This window comes from Schistocerca piceifrons, chromosome X (genome assembly GCF_021461385.2).
Source record: "Schistocerca piceifrons isolate TAMUIC-IGC-003096 chromosome X, iqSchPice1.1, whole genome shotgun sequence".
Classification (NCBI taxonomy): domain Eukaryota; kingdom Metazoa; phylum Arthropoda; class Insecta; order Orthoptera; family Acrididae; genus Schistocerca; species Schistocerca piceifrons.
In genome coordinates, this window is record NC_060149.1 from 200589115 (window position 1) to 200613058 (window position 23944).

Consider the following 23944-nt stretch of genomic DNA (forward strand, 5'->3'; position numbering starts at 1 on the left):
CATTTAAATATATGGCAAAAAGAGTCAGCCTACAGGAATTGCGAAATGAACCCTGTCATTGAGGACTGTGTGTCACAAAGGATGCAGATTCACCACGAGGTGGGGAAATTCACACGCACCTATTGTCTATTGAGGCGTATGTGCTGTAGTGTGTAAGTGAGACAGATGAGAACCTATGTCATTGGTAAAACCAGTAGAAGCTGTCTGTGGCCGAGGAGACATAGCAGTGTTAAATATGGCAGACCTAAGATTGGCAATAATGGGAAACATTTATGAAAACTATTTAATTCTGTAGTAGTGCACGGAGTGAAGTCACAGAAATTTTAATCTGCCATCCTCCATAAATTTTCATGGTGATCCCAATAAAACTTGAATATTGATCACATCTATAATAGTTTAGGATTTACTGTTAAAGTGAAATTAACAAGTTTTGTAAGAAAGACCTGAATGCTAAAATCTGAATGCTTTGGTCGACCTTAACAATCGGCATTCATATAGAAGTGCATCATTAAAATGACAAATGCTGTAAATATCAACTCTGTAACTTTATTTGTTTAAAAGATAGAGTAAATTTTATTTACCAGTATTTTCAGTTAAGCGTCAGATCATCATTTCGTCCACACAAAACACATTGAACAATGACAGCATGACACCTTATTGAATCATTAGGTAACAGAATATTTGTTGTAAAGTTTAGTTCATATTAGTTACTTTTGTTCTTTATTTATTTATCAGAAAGCACATTGGTGCAAGGCTACTGGCGTGACATTCAAAGTTAAGAAGGAAATTGTATTGGTTTTATGTAAAAGAATTTAACAATGGATATTATTGTTACTTTATTTAGAATGTGAAAGTGGACAAGCTTTGATTATTTAAATATGTTAAAATGTAAAATAATGTAGAATAAGCTGGAGCCAATCAGATGGATCGCTTCAGGAAATGGAACTGGCCTTGTCAGTTGAACAAGGATATTCGGTGTGCGGGAAACACGGCCGGGGACAGGCAGAGGGAGTGCTGGTGCAACATGAAAGTGGACAGTTCGGCTGGAGACACGAAAGGGTGCAGTTCAGATTGAGATGCAAAAGTGGACAGTCGGTCTTTAGGCAGCTAGGAAGTGAAACAACTTAGAAGATTTTGCATTGTGTGGTATTGCGGGACTTAGTCTCTGAGAGGTGAGCAGCTGTGTGTCTTGTGTGAACTCTCGCATAGATAACTTGTATTTCGCGATGAGATTGTGAGTGATCGAACTGTGTCAAATGGATATATGCTTGGGTGTAACAGTAACTCTAAAAACGACCACTTTCACTATTAGTTTGCTTTCTGAGTAAACATTATTCTAACTAAATTGCAACTGTGTGGCCTGCATCATTTATGGGTTGTTAATTTAGTTCCCGATATTATTATTACTGTTATTATATGTTATGTTAACTCTGTATTTTGCAAACTGGCCATCAGCCAGACAATTTAACCAAAGGGTCACAAGTGTCTAATTTAGGGCATGTAATGCGACACACGCGATTCAACCCCTCGATGAGTTTGAGCCAAGATATTTCAACAAAGAGGAACTGCATGTGAGCCTGAACATCTTTTGGGTGTTAGCTCACAATATATACCTGGCTCTGAGCACTATGGGACTCAACTGCTGTGGTCATCAGTCCCCTAGAACTTAGAACTAATTAAACCTAACTAACCTAAGGACATCACACACATCCATGCCCGAGGCAGGATTCGAACCTGCGACCGTAGCAGTCACACGGTTCCGGACTGCGCGCCTAGAACCGCGAGACCACCGCGGCCGGCCAATATATACCTCCTCACAACTACACAGAAGGAGTCCTATAAACTCCTGCTTTCTCCAGCAGTTTGTGAGCATCCTTGGCCAATTTTAGATGATTCTGTATCTTCTTGGTGGGTTTGTAGATTACTGCTGTGTTCCATTCTACCAAGATTTTTCCTATGTGGTCAGTAATGCATTTAACAAAAAGCACTAAAACTTTCAATTTCACAACTGGCATTTGTGAACTGCTACAATTTTTGTGTGGTGGTCTTAATGCTCTTTTTACCCCCATGAATGAATAACCATTGTTAAGCAATGCATTAGTTAGGTGTTTTAATTCCATGTCAAGCAGCTCTGATTAACGAATGTTCCTTGCTCTATCCACCAATGTTTTTATGATGTCTCGCTTTTGTTTTTGATGGTGGTTTGGGCCCTGGTGTAGATTGTGGGTGGGTCTTTGTTAAACAGAGATTTGAATCACCACCCACGACAAAAGTGAAGCATTACAAAAACATTGCTGGATAGAGCAAGGAACATTTGTGAACCAGAGCTGCTGAATATGGAATTGAAACACCTCACTAATGCATGGCATAACAAAGGTAATTCTTCTGCTGAGGTAAAAGGAGCATTAAGAGAGCCACACAAAAAACATAGCAATGCACAAGCACCCATAAAACTGGAAGTTTTCCTGTCTATTGTTAGGTGATACTCTGTCTCTTTGAGGTTCTGTCATCTTATCTAAGAGGCAGGTGGCAGAGTGTTTGTATCCAGGGAGTGACGTATTGTGAAATGGCACTTAAACACTGTGCACAGCAGTGGCCTCTGCTCTTTTTAATGTTTGTCAGTGACTTAAGTTGTGATGATCATACCCTGCTCTTTTAATGACTAAAGGTAGAAATTCAGCTGAGGCAGTAAAGGAACCTGATATTTCATTTGAAGTAGCCTAAAAGTGGTTCAAAGCAAACAAGATCAAATTAAATGAAGATAAAACTCACAAAATATTATGCAGCCTTGCTGACTATGGACCCACAGCAAATGTCGGCAGTGTCAAACACCTGGGAACCACAACTGACAATAAGCTGACGTGGACTGAACATACTGCACATGTGTGTCCTAAGCTCTGAAGAGTAATTTATCTCCTCGGGAAGATCAAATATGATAACAGATCAGTACTTAATCTCAGTATATTATGCACTGTTCCACAGCCATACCACACATGGATTGCTGCTGTGGGGACACTCTACTGGAATCAAAAACATATTGCTCCTACAAAAGAAGGCTGTACGAATAATATCTTCCAGTAAGAAATCAAATGACTGTAGACCCATTTTCAAGCAGTTGGGAATAATGACAATATTTAGCCAGTATGTTTTCAACTCTCTCCTCTATATAAAAGAGAATCAAGGATCCTTCTCCAAGAAGATTCAAAGAAGCTACAATCACCCTTGAAAGTGTCTGTAGATGCGGATGAAATGTTAGGTTTTAATGGAAAATCCATCCAACGACGTCACACAAACATACACATGAAATTCAAGCTTTCGCAACAAACTGTTGCCTCATCAGGAAAGAGGGAAGGAGAGGGAAAGACAAAAGGATGTGGGTTTTAAGGGAGAGGGTAAGGAGTCATTCCAATCCCGGGAGCGGAAAGACTTACCTTAGGAGGAAAAAGTCTGCTTGTGTCTGTGTACGTGCGGATGGATATGTGTGTGTGTGCGAGTGTATACCCCTTTTTTCCCCCTAAGGTAAGTCTTTCCGCTCCCGGGATTGGAATGACTCCTTACCCTCTCCCTTAAAACCCACTTCCTTTCATCTTCCCCTCTCCTTCCCTCTTTCCTGATGAGGCAACAGTTTGTTGCGAAAGCTTGAATTTTGTGTGTATGTTTGTGTGTCTATCGACCTGCCAGCGCTTTCGTTCGGTAAGTCAACTCATCTTTGTTTTTATATATAATTTTTCCCACGTGGAATGTTTCCTTATATATATATATATATATATATATATATATATATATATATATATATATATGTGTGTGTGTGTGTGTGTGTGTGTGTGTGTGTGTGTGTGTGTGTGTGCAAATAAAATTATTAATGTGAGCATGTACCATTATAGCATTCCACTGAGCATGTTTGATTTATGTTTGTTCAACTACAGTGAAGTTTAATACCATGGGTACTGAAGTTATACTCTGATTCATTGACTGTTTACTAAATAAACCTCCATAATTGAGAATTGGAGATTTTCATTTAAGAAATGAGTGACAATACAACATTCACAAATATATCATATGTTCAGCAATATGTAAGACATCTACCAAAGTGAACTGGTACAGAAGTTCTAGAAAAATGAAAACTGCATGGACAGCTTACTTGACCATTATGAAAGTGTTATGGATTTAGTGAGCCATCTTAAATAGGAAGCTTTGTAATCAGTACACTTTCACTTCATTGTATGTTACAGAAGGGCAAAACATGACAGATTAGTATACATACAGACACATTTTCTTGACACAGAAGCAAGAACATTACTGCACACTGCTTCAAGAACATATACCAGGAAATGGTTTGCGAGTGCACATGTAGCAGCCCACAAATATTGATTCTATGTATTACAACTAGTTTACCACCTCAACTTTCTCAACACTGATATTAATGAATATCTTAGAAACAGAGAGACATATAAGGCAGATGTATCTTACCTTGACGATATTGTTCAAAAACAGCCCACGGATACTGGTCCTGTTTAGTTATAAATGAGTCACGGAAGTAGATGAACATCCATGACACTCCAACTATGCTGTAGATTCCAATTAAAGCTTGTGATGCTAACAGTGCTACACCGACACCCTGAAGACATAAAAAATACAACTTTTAGTATATATGTAAGCTTACTATGCACTGAAATCAGCATATGAGAATAAAAATTATCAAAAAATCAACTCACTAAGTGGCATCAGGAGAAACCATGAACAAAGGGTAAATAACTGTTCAAGCTTATGGAGCTAGTGGCTTCTGCTTCTGACATAAGTGTTGACAGTGAAGGAAGAGGGATGATGGAAAAGGACTGGCGAGATTTAGGAAATGGGAGAGTTGGCCAGAACCCTGGGTCAGGAGAGACTTACTGGAGAGCATGAGAAGGAGAGACTGATTGTTGGAGAATGCACCAGATGTGATTTGAAAACCTGAGAATTTAAAGGTGAAAGATAGTGTAATAAGCAAGACAGAGATTACTTACTAAACATCATGCAAGAGTTAATAAGAGCAGAAAGCCAAGTGCATTGTACGTGGTAGAGTTGGAGGCAGGGAAAAATAGATGTAAATCATGTATTTCCTATGTGTGTATGTTTGTAGAATCTTCTGATTGTCAGACACAATTTTTCCATCAGTACATTTTTATTATTTATATACTGATATGTTACCATGTATTGACTACACACCATGAAAATTAGGGGATGCGTTATCTATCAGTATGAAGTGGATATTGTTAAGTAACAGAAAGTTTCTAATGTTATATTTGTAAATTTTGCAACCTTTGCCATTTGATATTTCTACTAAAAACCTGTAAATAAATATAAATGTTTGGAAAAAATATATACACTGAGGTGATAACAGTCAGGGGCTAGCAATACACACATATGCAGATAATGCTCATTATTGTGGGCACATGGCATAAAAGGGTAGCGCAGTGGCAGAGCTGCCATTTGTACTGAGGTGATTGGTGATTCATGTGTAAAGGTGGCCACATGATGGGAATTAACAGACTTTCAATGCAGAACGATAGTTGAGCTAGATGCATGGGACATTCCATTTGGGAAACTGTTAGGGAATTCAATATTCCAAGACCCCAGTATCAAGAGTAGGCTGAGAATACCAAATTTCAGGCACTACCACTCACCATGGGCAACACAGTGGCCATCCACTTAACAACTGAGAGCAGCAGGGTTTGAGTAAAATTGTCAGTGGTAACAGACAAGAAACACTGTGCAAAATAACCATAAAAATCAATGTGGGATTTATGATGATCATACACAATAGTGCGGCAAAATTTGGCATTAATGGACTATGGCAGCAGATGATCAATGTGAGTGTCTCTGCTAACAGCACAGCATTGCCTGCCGTGCCTCTTCTGGTCTCGTGGCCATATCAGCTGGGCCCTAGATGACTGGAAAACTGTGGCTTGGTCAGATGATTCCTAATTTCAGTTAGTAAGAGCTGCGGTAGGGTACGAATGTGGCATATACCCCACAAAGACACGGACTCAAGTTGTCAACAAGTCACTGTGCAAGCTGGTGGTAGCTCCATAACAGTGTGAGCTGTGTTTATATGGAATGAACTGGGTCCTCTGGACCAACTGAACGGATCACTGACTGGAAGCGGTTATGTTCAGCTACTTGGAGATCATTTGCAGCCATTCATGGACTTCATGTTCCCAAACAATGATGGAATGTTTATGGATGACAATGCACCAAGTCACCGGGCCACAATTGTTCATGATTGGTTTGAAGAACATGATTTGGTCATCCATCAAACATTTATGTGACATAATCAATAGGTCAGTTTGTGCACAAAATTCTGCAGTGACAATATTTTCACAATTATGGATGGCTGTATGGGCACTACGGCTCAATATTTCTGCACAGGAATTCCAATGACTTGTTGAGTCCATGAAGCATTGAGTTGTTGCATTACGCCAGGCAAGAGGAGGTCTGACATGATATTAGGAGGTATTCTGTAACTTTTGCTTAATGATGCTTTCAAGATAGTCATTGGGCACATCAACTTGACTCTTAATGCAGTTGCTCAGCAACTATAGCTTTAAACAAAGATTTGAGAAAGAAGGTAAAACCAGAGGGACAAGTAGGCATTGAGACTCTACAACTCTCTCTTTACATCAACATGGAATAACTTGGAAAAGTTAAGCATTGGGAAGGCAACAAATTTAGATGAAACAAAACTGAAATAAATTAAACAGGTTGAGATGAAACCAATATCATTTCTTCTGCAAATATTTCCATTTTGAAATCCCCCCACCCCCCTCTTACACAGCTAATAAACCCCAAATGTATGTAACTGAAGATCTCTTCAACTCATTTTAAACACTTTGGTAACTCAAAGTCACCGTAGGGAGTTTCTGCCACCTGATACTGTCATCCACCCAGTGACAGTGTGATACAATCCTCAACCAACATCATACAATTTAAGGAGGAGAGTCAAAAAGAGGCAATAAAAAAAGTCACAGGAAGCAAAACATGTCAGTGTCCACAGAATCAACGTGTTTTATCTTACTTTAGCCTGCCCAATATCATCATACCAGTCCTGAGGACTACAGAACATAGTGATTAATTTGAATAGTGTATTAGTTTCTCAAGACAGTCATTTGGCAGTTTCTGTTGGCTGTGCAATAATGGATGAAGGTAATTCTTCAGCTGTCAGTATAAGCATAAATCATAGTACTGACAGAATGGCATGGACTTTGGCAGAATTATTTTTAGTGAATGTGTCAATATTCTGATTTCATTGACAACCAGACTATCATATAAGGATGGATGGCTTTTCCAATCCACAACTCAATAATGTACACAAGTGGCTCTGTTTTTACATAATTTCATGAAAATGCTTTGATATGCCTGGTTTGCCAGATCAAGAGGTGTTTAGCTACATTAACAAGGTTGCTTATCCTAATGACATTCACACTAAAAAGTGTGATGGTGGCATAGAAGCCATTCCATGTTGCTCATGGTGCTCTGAATCTCTATGCTTTGAATGTTTTCATTATTTATGTCACCCTGGGGAGTGAAGTGGTTTGCTTGAAGTAAAAAAATACATAAATAAATAAATTTAAGTACCAGTACTACAATTTATATGGTTTTCACATAAGGCCGTATAAGATTTATAATGATAAATTCTATTTTTGTAAGATTTGAAATGCTTATTTCTTTTCTCAGCAACTGCATTGTTTTTCTCAAATGCACAAAAATATTGGTATCATTGATGTCACATACTCCAGTGACAAAAAAAGATTGGATTGGAACACAGAGACAAAAATTCCAAACTGTGCTCTTAGCCACTACGCTACTGATTCCCTTGGCCTAATGCAAGATGTGCTAACTGATGAAGCAGCATAAAATCTTTGACTGTCATTTTCTCATAAACTATTGAGTGTTAGCACCTATGCCAACGTAAGTGTCCCTTCATTTTCAGCCTTTTTTCGGCAAGCAAAGTTCCAACTTCATAAGAGAGTGACCTATCCTTGTAATATATTTTGGGTTCAAATAGTTCAAATGGCTCTGAGCACTATGGGACTTAACATCTGAGGTCATCAGTCCCCTAGACTTAGAACTACTCAAACCTAACTAACCTAAGGACATCACAAACATCCATGCCCGAGGCAGGACTCAATCCTGCGACCATAGCAGCAGCGCGGATCCGGACTGAAGCGCCTAGAACCGCTCGGCCACAGGGCCGGCTATATTTTTGGGAAACTCCATGCCTGCACATGGAACATGGTGTTCATTCAGTACTTCCACAGAAGAAATATATCTCTGCCAATCCCTACAGATCCCAAATGTCTGTCTTGAGAAACTAATATGCTGTTCAAGTTAATCATCACATCCTGCATTTCTCAGGACTGCTCTGATGATATTAGGATGGTCAAAGTAAGATTAAACCACACTGATTCTGTGGAAACAGACATGTTTCATTTCCTGCAATTTGTGAACTTTTTCTTTAATAACACCTTTTGAGTCCCTTCCTGAAACTATATCACTGGTGAGCTTTTTGAGGGTTGCATTGCACTGGGACTGGGATGACTATAGAATCTGGTGGCAGAAACTCCCTATTGCAAGGTACTAAAGTGTTTAAAATGAGTTGAAGAGACTTTTAATTACACATATTTGGTGTTTGTTAGCTGTGTAGAGTCGATTTCAAAGCGAAAATATTTACAGAAGGAATGATTTTGGTTTCATCTCAAAATGTTTAATTTATTTCAACTTCATTTCATCTAAATTCGTTGACATAGCAATTCTCAAATTTTTCAAGTTAATCCTCGGTGAGGTAAAGAGAGAGTTGCCTAGCTTGCATCCCTACATCCACCACAAAATACAAACATAACCAATAATTCAATAGACATTAATGGTAAAACAAATTTTATAATTGACAACTTTATGTACATAATGTTATCGTCAGAAAATTTAACATTCATGGCAGAATACAAGCTCTTTGTGAAACCATACTGTCATAATTTGTCTGTAGCATGTTTTGATTACAAAAACAAACAGTGTAAGTGATAATTTGCACATGTGCGATATTCTGTGTAATGAAGGAGGCACAATACTTCTAATTAGAAAAACAAAAATACTATCTTTAACATTAGCATGTAACTGGCACACCACCACACACCAGCTACTATGACTCATGAATTCTGGTATAAAGTTGTAGCAACATGGAAGGAAATACACAGATCTGCCATCAAAAACTCTGTTCGACTTAATTGCCAACTGGGTTAGAGCCATTGTGACACCTCTGTGTACTAAATTTTGCACCCTGTATACCTGAATCAGCCACAAACTGATTAATTTATTCATCCTACGATACTGCATTTGCACAATTGTTATTTGATTATTTGCTGATTGTGTAAGTTCTCATGGGTTGTGTCTAGTGTGATATTAATGGAGATATATGATTACTATCACAATGATTGCAGGTTTTCTGTAATATCGTTGGATGAGGCTTGTGTATCAACTGCACGTACATTTCAAATCAGTGGTTTCAGTTCTGTATTACAATTACTGCAATATTATTCACTCATCACAAAAAACTGAAAATTTCTGTGAAACTGGGATTCAAACCAAGACCTCTCATTAAAAAAGAACAGTCTTTCTAACCATTTAGGACATCCAAACAGACTAACTCAAACTTTCAATGTCACTAATGATTCACTTTCCAAACACTACAACCAGAGGTTCTCTCTTTGGGTGAACAATGTCTGGTTGAAGAATTCAGTAGCTATGGAGGGTCAACATTTGAACTGGTATTTAAGTGGTGCGTTAATGTGCTAATTGGTTATTGCAACTCCTAGTATTACGCACATGATCCAGGACCAGGCAAATAATTCAATTGCTATAGGACATAAATTAACAGATGCCTTCTTTATTCAATATATATCTTTTGTAGACTACTACCATCAACTGAAATACAACATGTTATTTAAGCTACATAAGGAACTGAACATGTGAAATATTCCAAGCTAAATATTGTCTGGTTTTATTAAATTATAGTTTTTTGCAACTTGACAATAGTTATGTGTATTTTACCATTAGGTAGACTAATACATACTCTATTTTCCACCTCCTCAATACATTAGTTATTAAGTTGACCATATGTGTCTATACCTATGTCATCGAGTTTATATTAAACTTCTATATAGCTTATTCCCATAACACCTCCTATTGTGATCCATCTGTCCACCGCAACTTTCTTCTACCTCGTAATTTTTGCAGCACAACATTGAACCTCTTTCCACTTATTACATTTCCCACTCTTCTGCACATTGCTGATATCATAAAAGTATCTACACTCAAAGCATATTAGTCTGCTGATTTAAGTCACTATTTCTGTATGTTCCATTCTCCTTTTTTTTAATAATAATAAAAAAAAAGAAATGAAGAACTGATATTCCAATAACTGGGGTTCCCCACAAACTTCAAAATGGTTACATCAAGTAAATTTCATATGTTTCTCTTTCTACTCTCTGGATGGTGCAATATAAATGAAACTTCATCATCATTATATTAGGACACCCTCACTATGTCAATTTCAAGACACAGTGTGAATATGATGTTAATCATTGATAATATGCTGTACTGATGATTTATGCTCACCTGGAAAATTGGAGAGATTCTCCACATGTCCATGATTCCGGCATTGAGATACTGCCCCAGGGACGCTTGGACAGTAAGCAGGGGTATGCCGAGGATGAGAGTCAGGAACATGAACTGCAGTATAAAATTTGCTGAAAGAAGAAAATACAGATATGCTAATATAGTTGCCAAACAATGTGTACCTAAGGTTGCATACGCAACTGCAACGGTAGTCTTCATCAGTTTAGAGTATGGGGTTCATCTTCAAAATGTTGAGTGACTATGGAACATGGAAACAGAACTGTAGCCCCAACCAGACAGACAAACAAAAAATTTCAAACCTTGGAGAAATCATCAGCAGTAAAAGAATTGACATCACAAATAATTCATAGATATACAGATAAATAAATATAAACTCAAACCAACATAACAAAATAACAAATCATCTTTATCTTCATTTTCAACAATAACCACACATGTGTTAGGCAAACTTTACATTGATCCCACAATTTTTTTGACTCCTCATGCCTCCTACTTCCATCAGTGATTTGTATTCAAGGAATATGACAAGTTGCACTGTGGTTTACATTCTGTGTTAAACTGTAGGTCGCCTTGTAACTGGCTGAGTAACGCAGAGTTGAAACTGGAGGAGGGTAAGGGCATACAACCACCAATAGGATCGCAGCTGGTACAGCACTACACCATCCTAAACAATCTGTAAGTCAGTGACTGCTTTACTTAGGTTTCTATGTAGATTCAGATACATGATATCAGAGAGTATGGTGTACTTTGAAAATTAAGAGGATTATCATCTACTATAACCTGTGGATGTTTCTGATAATAATTGGGGTGAAACTTCCTGTCAACTGCGTCACAACAGACTTGAATATGGACATCTCTCTTTCTTGCACAATGGTCTTCAGTTACTCCCTATAAATGAACTTAAAACTTGAGGCAACCAGGACTCAGAGGCAGAGTGATTTAATTGCTAATCTGGTATGAACATTGCCCACAGAATGCAAAGGCCTGGGTTCAGCTACTATGCAGCAAACAGTTTCTGGTACTTTAGAAGTTTTATAACAGAGAGCATTACACTGCAGAGGTTATGCAGATGGTGCAAATGTTGATATAATGGGCTCACATATGGAAGCAAGGGGATTCAGATTCCTGTTTGACCATACATATTTAATCTCTGTTGATCCATCATGGACAGGGAACCTCAGCTGGTCAAGTAATTGTCAATATCAATTAACTTTGCCACCAGCCATGTAACTGAGATGTTATTTTATTTTATTTTAACAACCATTTTCTTCATTCCACTATGCCATCTTCAGGTGCCATATGTATCTCTGAAAATAAATAATAATGTCATGCAGTGCCTTATATATCTGGATGTTGTGAATTCACACTGTTTCACAAGTGCTCCATTCGAAGACTTGATAGCAACTCAAGTCTTCGAATGAAGCATTTGTGAAACAGTTGGAATTCATGACAGCCAGGAATATATGGCATTGTATGAAAATATTGTTTATTTTGAGAGATGCATATGGGGCTTGAAAATGGCATTGCGGAATGCCAAAACTGGTAGTCAAAATAAAATAACATCTCAGTTACATGGCTGTTGGTGAATTTAATTGATATTGACAAAATATATTTGGGTTTCCCATGGTTTCTCTAAATCATTTCAGGTAAATGCCTTGATGATTCTCCTGAGTAGCAGAAATTCCTTCTAATTGAGCTTCTGTTCTCTCTGTAATGGCCTCAATAGCAGCTGAAAGTTAAGCTGTAAACTTCCTTTGTTCTTACAGTTTCAGTGTGAGGCATTCATTCAGGTATCAAATGCTATGTTTGGGTAGTTGGAAGTGCAAAGCCTTACCTTTGCTTGAGGACATCACGGGCTTACACTCATGAGCAACTGAATTGACGCATCTGCCTACTAGCGTTAAGCACTCTCTTTCCCACTATGACAACCACAACACATAGGGACTTCACTGAACACCAAAAGTATGTCTGTATATATGAATTGTGGTTTTAAATTCATATCACAATGCTGTAATGGTACAGTTCCTACGTATTGAATCTTGCCCTTACTCATCTCTGCCAGACTGTAGTCCACAGGTAGACTAGGAATGTTCCATCATTCGAGTATAGGAGCAGTTTGACACCTGCCGATTTGGTGCATAGCTATCAGTTGGAGGGAGTCTGCAGAATGAGTTGCCAGCAAGCATCGTGTACACGATCACATACTGGAGTGCAGAAGGTAGGTGTGAACATAAAATAACTGTTGATTCACATTAGTTTTGTATTAAGTAAGATAACACAAATATTTTACCATGACTGGACTGAATCAGAAAGCAATGGCTAACTTGATTGGAGGTGTGGAATGGTGTGAATGCTAATTTACTGCGAAAGAACTTCAGACATCATACGGACATTTTCTATGAACTTAAAGTGTACTAAATACAATGTCTGGTACAAGCTGTTCTAATTTCAAGGAACCTTTCTCATCATTTTACTGACTTTGTTATGTGGAGCAATGAGAGCAGGATCTTGATATTGCACATCACTTAGGCACCTAATTAGGAGTTTTATTACCAGTACCTTGGAAGTGACCCAAATTCCTTAAAGAGCATGATTCGATGCCAAACTATTATGAGAGCTAATTAAAGAAGCTACTATTCAAGAAGTAGCATTATTCTGTAACTGGTGTGAAGTTTTACAGGTGGTTTCCAAAACTTTGGGTGCAACCACTATCAGTGTCGGCTCATGAGTATACATTCTGGGTGTCCACAACTTTTTAGATTCACATAAAATTGGGAGTGTGAAATTAATAGCATCTACTGTATCACATTTATGCTTATCAACAAGTTTATGCAACTAGAGCCGCTGCCAACAATAATAACAACAGTAATAATAACAACAGTAATAATAACAACAGTAATAATAATAATACACATTCGGGAGGACGACAGTTCAATCCCTCGTCCAGCCGTCCTGATTTAGGTTTTCCGTGATTTCCCTAAATCTCCCCAGGAAAAGGCCGGGATGGTCCCTTTGAAAGGGCACGGCCGACTTCCTTCCCCATCCTTCCCTAATCCGATGAGACCGATGACCTCGCAGTTTGGTCTCTTCCCCCAAACAACCCCAACCCAATAATAATACAAATAATAACATGATTAACTTTTCTGACAAAAGAAACAATTGTTTATGTAGAATTTTGTTGCTTTGTACATAATTAAGTACAGGTTAGGGTAATAACGAAATAATGTGTAAGCTTTCGCAACTCTCCATTTCGCATTTTTGTAGAGGTGGGAGTTTTCGTGCTTTCCCATTTTTTTGGAAAAATGTGGAAGATCCCTAACGGATGTATTAGTTCACGAATTTACTTCCGGGCAGAAAATCAGATATTCTAACGCTGCACACACACACACACACACACACACACACACACACACACACACACACACAAAACAACAACAACTTGTGCTAAGAGTACACGTCCTTGTTAAACATTCGCTTGTAGTCACGCTTATTTGATTTCGTGATTCTCTCAAAGGATTCGTTCTCGGAGGCCCTAGTTCCTTTGCCGCTAACTTATTTACTTTTCTGTTCCCAGAATGATATTTTCTCTCTGCAGCGGAGTGTGCGCTGATACGAAATTTGCTGGCAGATTAAAGCTGAGTGCCGGACCGAGACTCGAACTCGCTACCTTTGCCTTTCGCGGGCAAGTGTCCTTCGACTGAGTTACCCAAGCACGACTCACGACCCGTCCTCACAGTTATACTTTGCTGTTAGCATTTAAAACAGATCGAACATAGTTCATATTTACACTGCACACGAAAGCCGATTCCCGCACAGTAAACAATGGAAATGATTAAACCCAAGTAGTAATGTCTACCAACATGGTCCCTTGACTAGAATACAAATGAGGCGCTGAGATCCATAAGGGCCTAAAGCACACTGGATCTCACATTTAAGTGAGTGTCAGAGAAACCAGTGATACAGCTTTTCGTGAATTTTCATATGCACAATGTCGGTCTACAGCACAAATAAACCTGACTCACAATAAGATCAACAGATTTCAGAAGCACGAATAAATGCGACAATCTCACTATCGAGGGTCCTGTGCCGGCCGCTGTGACCGAGCCATTTTAGGCGCTTCGGTCCGGAACCGCGTTGCTGCAACGGTCGCAGGTTCGAATCCTGTCTCGGGCATGGATGTGGGTGGTGTGCTTAGCTTAGTTAGGTTTAAGTAGTTCTAAGTCTAGGGGACCGATGACTGCAGATGTTAAGTCCCATAGTGCTTAGAGCCATTTTTTGAGGGTCATGTGCCTTAGACCCTTATGATTCTCACAAGAAGTCGCAGCCCCCTCAGATTTAGTGGTAAGCGGGCCCAGAGGATAGCCCGTCAAAAACTGAACACAGATGAGATATGAAAACTGGAAAAAGGTGTATCAAATTGTGAAAAAACCAAAACAGAAACAGTGAACGGTCCAAGTGCAGTAATTGAGCGAACATCAAGAGCCTTGGCGTCGTGGTTAAGCGGTCACGGTGCTGAACGGCGAAGCGGACGAACCGTGTTAAAAACTCAATCGTGCCCTTTAATTTTTTCCACTACATTATGAACTGTCCGTCCGGTCATTGAAATGATTGTTATTTCTCTGTAGTCTTGGCAATTGTCATACTGTACATTGGTTATAGAATACGAGTCATGTGGTAACAACACGTTACCGTCGCAAGTCACGTGACGAATAGTGGAAGCAGGAGAGATACCACAAGATATCTCACGGAAATGAAAAAAAAAAATGAAAACAAATAAACGGATGTGAACTATTTTACAACAAAGGAATTCAAGAGTCAAAACTTCCAAAACGGAATGGAACTTCAAAAACGTTAAAAACATATGTTTTGACAGAGCACAGAGAAATTGTGATTATGAAACTGTTGCGTTCGTTTGTTGCAGCTTATGTGACAAACTATTGATTTCATCATTTCCTTGGGAGTGATCGCATTCAAACTTATACGATCACCTAAATCGGGCAAGGAGCCATATCTTACTCATTCACTAGGCGTACAAATTACGTGCATCGGTAAGAGACTCCTATCATATCACACAGTCCGCCCCGGTAGCTGAGTGGTCAGCGTGACAGACTGTCAATCCTAAGGGCCCGGGTTCGATTCCCGGCTGGGTCGGAGATTTTCTCCGCACAGGGACTGGGTGTTGTGTTGTCCTAATCATCATCATTTCATCCCCATCGACGCGCAGGTCGCCGAAGTGGCGTCAAATCGAAAGACCTGCACCAGGCGAACGGTCTACCCGACGGGAGGCCCTATCCACACGACATTTCCATTTCACACACGTACTGTCACTAATGCTGTGTATGGCATATCAGACGTGTTTTCCAGTGGAGGATTCGGTTGATTAGTCGTCTTGTCATCAAAGGTTTGCGGTTCCGATTCGAAAGCCATTTCCTCTCGGCCGCTGAAGTTGTGCAGAATGAAATGTGATTATAGGTCCATTACTTACACCTCGCTGTTGCAAACGGACGTTACACCACGACACAGACACAAATGGGAATATCTGTTGTATACTGTCGTAGCGGACGTCATATACATCCGCTCAAGTTCGTTGCTGATACTTTACACTTACTGTGTTATTACAGAGACGAGCAGCTGTCTGACTGAACACGATTTTTCTTTCTATTTTGTTCGTTACTGGTCGTTGTATTTGTGCGGGGTGGACGTCCCATGACGCTTGCTCCATCTCATCGTTGATCCACTATCTCAGTTTTTTATTATAGGGGGCAGCTAACCCTCTAACCAAGGGCTGCCGGCTCTTTCTATTGGGTCCGCGGCCACCCTTCACCAAATCGTGTAAAATAATGAGTAAAATTATTGAATAAAAAGGTGAAAATCAAATTCATCACTTTTTTCGTGTGAAAAAAAAATGTGTACTTTTACTTCAGGTCGTATTCCCAAGCAGCCTTTGCGGTTCCTAAGTGAGAACGCATACACAGTATAGTGCCGCAGAATGCGGCTTCTCTGATCGACCGTTTCGCAACAATACGGGGGTCGTTTGTGCGCCGGCTCACGGCGGTAGATGCGCTGAAACCTTTTACGCATGCGCGGAGCGAGCTTTGTCGACCAATCACAGCACTCGCTGGCACGTATGCGGCCCCAGGCATCATTTAAACTTGCTTTGTCAGTGCACTACCTATTTCATAAGTCGATTTTTGACCTTCAAGTTGTTTTCATTCATCTCTAAACCAAAGTCTATTGATACTTCTGGGTGGGGGGTGGGGGGGGGGAGGTAATTGGGAACAGACTAGGGGTCCGCCATGGATTTTCGACTGAAGGAGGGGTCCTCCAGATGAAAAGGTTGGGAAGCCCTGCTCTAACCGAACACGCTGAGCTACCTCGCCGGCGAACACTGAACCAGGACGCCGTTACTCTCTCAGCCCGCTCAATATTGCACCTTTTGTCCTTGGGCCGTTCACTGTTTCTATTTTTATTCATAGTCCAGTACAGCTTCTTCCTGTTTTCATACCTGCTCTGTGTTCAGGTTTTGACGGTCTGTCCACTGGGCCCTCTTACCACAAAATCTGAGGGGGGCGCGATAGGGAGTTTCCCTTGTCAGCGCCTCAAATGGATTATGGTATGATAAAATTCATAACTTAATATACTATAATTCATTCAGAAACTCCCAAAATAGGTTTACTGCAAGTACGACTTTAACATGCACTGACGTCCGCTCTAATTTTACTACAGTATATAGTGAGCGAATTACCATATCCCAGGAGTGTGCTATCATACAACAGGAATTATGCCGAGCGAATGTGGATACAAGTCTGACACAGTGTGCTAGCATCTAGTGGCACTGGCGTAAACATCTAGTTGAGTTGCAAGGGCTTGTGCATATCTTGAACCGTGCACACTGTTGATCAAATCAGTACGCATTTGGCCTCTAAGGCAATTACGTCACGCGATGCGCAAAAGCTCCTTAAAACGAGCGTAACTGAAGGTGCGCTCGCGACCGTGTTGCCAAGTTTCACGTACTCTAAAGGATCAGTAGCACTGTAGATTTAAGAGCAGTATCTTTCAGACTGCAGCATCTATGTTACGTTTAACAGCATTCAGAGAAAAATAACCAATAAATCTGCGAGATGTCGAAAATTAGGGTGTTCCAAGTGCTCTTGTGCGCTTACACAGCAAAATGGCTCAAATGGCTCTGAGCACTATGGGACTCAACTGCCGAGGTCATTAGTCCCCTAGAACTTAGAACTAGTTAAACCTAACTAACCTAAGGACATCACAAACATCAATGCCCGAGGCAGGATTCGAACCTGCGACCGTAGCAGTCGCGCCGTTTCGGACTGAGCGCCTAGTACCGCTAGACCACCGCGGCCGGCAAAATAACTGCATTCGCAACAAAACTATTGATGTATTCAAATTAAATAATGGCAACTTTCTGTCGTTAATAGCCTCGAAATAATACATGCTTCATCTTATAAATAAATAAAAATGAATTTCTTTTTTTGGAAATTGGTGAAGATACTGCACCCACTTATTTGATGAGATTAAAATGAAGTTGTTTCCTGTCTAGAAAAAATATCTCATTTTTAGTATACAATACCAGAACGCAGATGCAAGAGAACAGGGAACTTAACGAGAGCAAAGCTTTTCTATTCGTTCGAGTAGCTACTTTTAGTGTTCCTCGTTTGCCTTCTTCTATTTTTCACACGCAAATATGTCATTTATGCAAAACAGCTGTAATAGTGTAAGATACTCTTTTGCGACTTTTTCTATCTCATTGTGTCGATTACCTAGGGACTGGTGTGATAGTAAGCACTAGCGGGGATTACTCGATCACTACACACAGCATGTTGTCAAATGTTTCGCTTCTGTTCTCATCCTGCACAATTCGAAAACATTCCTCTTCAGAGTAGGACAAGTATAGCATCTCGGTTCTGAATAATATACAAGGCTGTACGTCCGATCATCCACAGAGCCTATGGGGTATCGTCTCAGTTGTGCGACTGGATTCGTGATTTCCTGTCAGGAAGGTCGCAGTTCGTAGTAATAGACGACAAATCATCGAGTAAAACTGAAGTGATATCAGGTGTTCCCCAGGGAAGCGTCCTGGGACCTCTGCTGTTCCTGATCTATATAAATTACCTGGGTGACAATCTGAGCAGTTCTCTTAGGTTGTTCGCAGATGGTGCTGTAATTTACCGTCTATTAAGGTCATTCGAAGACCAGTATCAGTTGCAAAGCGATTTAGAAAAGATTGCTGTATGGTGTGGCAGGTGGCAGTTGACGCTAAATAACGAAAAGTGTGAGGTGATCCACATGAGTTCCAAAAGAAATCCGTTGGAATTCGCTTACTCGATAAATACTACAATTCTCAAGGCTGTCAATTCAACTAAGTACCTGGGTGTTAAAATTACGAACAACTTCAGTTGGAAAGACCACATAGATAATATTGTGGGGAAGGCGAGCCAAAGGTTGCGTTTCATTGGCAGGACACTTAGAAGCTGCAACAAGTCCACTAAAGAGACGGCTTACACTACACTCGTTCGTCCACTGTTAGAATATTGCTGCGCGATGTGGGATCCTTACCAGGTGGGATTGACGGAGGACATCGAAAGGGTGCAAAAAAGGGTAGCTCGTTTTGTATTATCACGTAATAGGGGAGAGAGTGTGTCAGATATGATACGTGAGTTGGGATGGAAGTCATTAAAGCAAAGACGTTTTTCGTCGCGGCGAGATCTATTTACGAAATTTCAGTCACCAACTTTCTCTTCCGAATGCGAAAATACGTATTTTGTTGAGCCCAACCTACATAGGTAGGAATGATCATCAAAATAAAATAAGAGAAATCAGAGCTCGAACAGAAAGGTTTAGGTGTTTGTTTTTCCCGCGCGCTGTTCGGGAGTGGAATGGTAGAGAGATAGTATGATTGTGCCAAGCACTTCAATGTGAATTGCAGAGTAATCATGTAGATGTAGAGCTGCTTTTTGTTTAATGGTAGGGTATAGTGTGCGGTCAGACCGCATCACTCCGCGAACATTCACATCCTACAGATTATGGCTAGTCGTGAGCCCAGACTTACCGCCGAACTGGACGCTGAAGACTGCGAAGCGGCTGATGTTGAAGAGGCCGAGCGTGCAGCCCAGGGTGGCGAACATGCAGCTCAGCCCGTGCGGCCAGCAGCCCTGGCCGCTGCTGCGCCCACCTCTGCCAGACCCAGTCCTACAACATCAACTTCTTATTATTTATCTGCTTCAAAATCTTAACCTCTACTTACAAAAGTTTTCATTTGATAATCAAAAACGAAGAAAAAGACTCATTCTTAACGACAATAGAAGTGGTTAGGACAGCCGCCGACCCGTGAGGGAGAGGTGGGGGGAGGCGGTCATGCGGTTCACGACCCACTCCCTCCATATAAAAATTTAGTAGAATTGTTAAAATTTACACATACATCAATTTCCAAATTTTGCACATAGCTTTATGAGAATAAAGAGGCTCGAAAAGTAACTGTCCCGAAAAGGGCAAGAAATTGTAGAACTTACAAGTTATGTTTCTCACCGTAAACCTCCGATTTGCTTGCATGATAGCCAGCTCCCACGGATGAGCTTGCAGAGAAGATGCTAGTCAGGTAAGGACGCACATTCAAAAGCGGTCAGTAATACCGGATGATCAAAAAGTCAGTATAAAATTGAAAACTGAATAAATCACGGAATAATGTAGATAGAGAGGTACAAATTGACACACATGCTTGGAATGACATGGGGTTTAGAATCAAAAAATACAAAAGTTCAATAAATGTCCGACAGATGGCGCTTCATCTGATCAGAATAGCAATAATTAGCATAACAAAATAAGACAAAGCAAAGATGATGTTCTTTACAGGAAATGTTCTGTATGTCCACCATCATTCCTCAACAATAGTTGTAGTCGAGGAATAATGTTGTGAACAGCACTGTAAAGCATGTCCGGAGTTATGGTGAGGCATGGGCGTCGGATGTTGTCTTTCAGCATCCCTAGAGATGTCGGTCGATCACGATACACTTGTGACTTCAGGTAACCCCAAAGCCAATAATCACACGGACTGAGGTCTGGGGACCTGGGAGACCAAGCATGACGAAAGTGGCGGATGAGCACACGATCATCACCAAACGACGCGCGCAAGAGATCTTTCACGTGTCTAGCAATATGGGGTGGTTCTAATAAAACCCCATGTCATTCCAAGCATGTGTGTCAATTTTTACCTCTCTATCCACATTATTCCGTGGTTTATTGAGTTTCCAAATTGATACTGACTTTTTGATCACCCGGTATATCTGACACGGTTCGTGAATATGTGGGTACGATGGGTAATAGTTTACAAGGAGTGAGACAATGTGATGTGCTTTCAGTATGAAGACGGTAGGAACTTTCTATCAAGTTTCGTGATCGTTTGGTTTGGCCGAAGAATTAGGGAGACGCCATATTAGATTTCGTCGATTTTAGTTGAAGATTCTATGTGATTAGTTTTATATTGTAACGTATATCCTATCAATATATGATGTTCCAGTACACCAGCACATTGATGATCTCACGAAAAGGCGTAGGTATTGGTTCAATTTGTCGTAACAAAAAGGTGAAAACCATCATAGTGATTGAAACTTCCTGGCAGATAGATCTGCAAGGTTCGCAGGAGAGCTTCTGTAAAGTTTGGAAGGTAGGAGACGAGGTACTGGCAGAAGTAAAGCTGTGAGTACCGGGCGTGAGTCGTGCTTCGGTAGCTCAGTTGGTAGAGCACTTGCCCGCGAAAGGCAAAGGTCCCGAGTTCGATTCTCGGTCGGGCACACAGTTTTAATCTGCCAGGAAGTTTCATATCAGCGCACACTCCGCTGCAGAGTGAAAATCTCATTCTGGAAACATCATAGTGATTGTTAAGGAATGTTTGTATTTGGTTATTTTGGTATTATAACTTGCGTGTTATGAAAGTACGCCATTTAGAGGCAACAGTGTGTTGAAGATTTATCACGATAATGATGGAAGCTGAAGAAATGAAATAAAATTTGTGCCACGGCCGGGGCTCGAACCCGAGTTTCCTTGCTGTCAACAAGTCACTCATTGTACAGGGATGGTATCAACAAATTGGTCTCTCGTTGGGGAAATGTGTTCATCGGCGGGGTGGCTATGTTGAGAAATAAATATTTAGAAACAATGAATAAAGATGGTGAATGTTAATAAAGTTTGTTTTAACTATATATGACGGTAGTATCTGTTCCCGAAAGAACAGTTACCGTAGATGACCATGCAGCTTTGCTAGAAATGAAATGATAATCAAATGGACACCCTAGCTGCAAGCAGGCGTTGATACACTTCATTGGGGACATGTTGAAAATGTGTGCCCCGACCGGGACTCGAACCCGGGATCTCCTGCTTACATGGCAGACGCTCTATCCATCTGAGCCACCGCGGGCACAGAGGATAGTGCGTCTGCAGGGACTTATCCCTTGCACGCTCTCCGTGAGAGCCACATTCCCAACATGTCCACAATACTACATTCGTAGTGCGCCTAATAGATGTTTGCCCATCATACTCATTACTTGTGGCAGATTAATCTACCAAGTCCCGTACGAGTTCGGGCATAGCGTGTGCGTTCGCACAAGAAGGGCAAAGGCCGGGAACCCATATTTTTAACTATATATGACGGTAGTATCTGTTCCCGAAAGAACAGTTACCGTGGATGACCATGCAGCTTTGCTAGAAATGAAATGATAATCAAATGGACACCCTAGCTGCAAGCAGGCGTTGATACACTTCATTGGGGACATGTTGAAAATGTCTGCCCCGACCGGGACTAGAACTCGGGATCTCCTGCTTACATGGCAGACGCTCTATCCATCTGAGCCACCGCGGGCACAGAGGATAGTGCGTCTGCAGGGACTTATCCCTTGCACGCTCCCCGTGTTGTTTTAATTTAAAAACGTCTCAGTCTTTTCGCATAAAAGTTTTGGAGGTATTACTTTTCACCACGCCCTTGTATTTGACGTGGCACAAATTTTAATCATTTCTTCAGCTTCCACAGTTATCGTACATAAAGATCTAGAAGATTTATCAAATACGAGAGCATGCTGGAAAGTACTGCCTCCAAATTTTTATACGAAAACTCTGATAATCTTTAAATAAAACAAACTTTATTAACATTCAACATCTTTATTCATTGTGTCTAAATATTTATTTATCAATATAGTCACCCCGCCGATGAACACATTTCCCCTAACGAGAGACCAGTTTGTTGATACCATCCCTGTACAATGTGTGACTTTGTTGACAGAGCCACAACATTATCTGCTTACACCGTTTTATCATTACCAAAGTGAAGTCCTGGAAGGCGTTCTTCAAGTTTTGGGAACAGATTAAAATCGGATGGGGCCAAGTCGGAATTGTATGGAGGATGATCGATGGCAGTGAACCCGAGGCGTACGTCACAGCGCTCGTATGTGGTCTGGCATCGTCACGCTGAAAGTGAGGATGCTCCATGTGTGAACGAACTCTTCTGCGGTTAGGAACTCGATTACAGCACGCTGTTTCTTATGCACCGACATATTTACGTTACACATCACCATGTTACACGCTACAATTCGGAGCCCTCTGGCGCCAGACGGTCGCAACTTGCCGAATAATATGTGTGACATATAATACCTCAACCGATATTGAGAACAGAATAAAAAATTCGGAATCAGCACTTTTCATCACGCCGTCGTGCATGTCGTTCTTGGTACGATTTGCTATAATTAAACGTCAGGTAATGATATATCGATGGATCACGCCTTCAGGATATCTAAGATGAAGGACACGATTAGAAATTCAGCACGCTGTAGTGGATAGAGGTTTCGAGCTACGAAATCTAACATAGCAGGGTCACATGCTGTTGTTTAAAAATATTTTTTTATCACTTTCGCGTTTCCAAAAGATTTTGGACTTTCTTGTTAATTTAACAGAAATATGTTGTGTAATATACAATGTTACATATCTATAATGCTGCCCTCTCTCAGGAATGGTTTTTTGTCACTGTCAATAATTTACAAATTGCAGATCAAACACACAAATGCGAATAAATATTCAAAACACACTGATCAGTTGATAAAAGAAATATCATTCATAATAGAAAGAATATAGTAAACTAACACATTCGGAAAATAATTAAAAGGTAACCTGGTATCATCTGCCTACAAAGTACGAAAGAAAACTTACAAACTAGTTACTTTAGGAGACTTTTCTCCAAACAAGAACATATTCACAATTCAAGGACATATGT

The 23944-nt window shown here is 40.3% G+C and overlaps 1 protein-coding gene and 2 non-coding genes across 3 annotated transcripts in view; 1 reads left to right on the forward strand and 2 right to left on the reverse strand.

Annotated features, from left to right (window-relative positions):
- The window catches only part of LOC124722248 (sodium-dependent transporter bedraggled), a 733406-nt gene that overhangs the window by 60908 nt on the left and 648554 nt on the right, over window positions 1-23944 (reverse strand). Inside the window, exons 10-12 of the mRNA XM_047247438.1 lie at window positions 19742-19881; window positions 10651-10781; window positions 4471-4618 (exon numbers count right to left, since the gene is read on the reverse strand). Of these exons, the coding sequence (XP_047103394.1) occupies window positions 4471-4618; window positions 10651-10781; window positions 19742-19881 (419 nt within the window). The remainder of the gene's footprint in view (window positions 1-4470; window positions 4619-10650; window positions 10782-19741; window positions 19882-23944) is intronic.
- Window positions 21406-21480, forward strand: Trnas-cga. The gene has a single exon. It is a non-coding gene; the product is annotated as a tRNA-Ser (tRNA).
- Trnat-ugu lies at window positions 22029-22103 on the reverse strand. Its single transcript has one exon. It is a non-coding gene; the product is annotated as a tRNA-Thr (tRNA).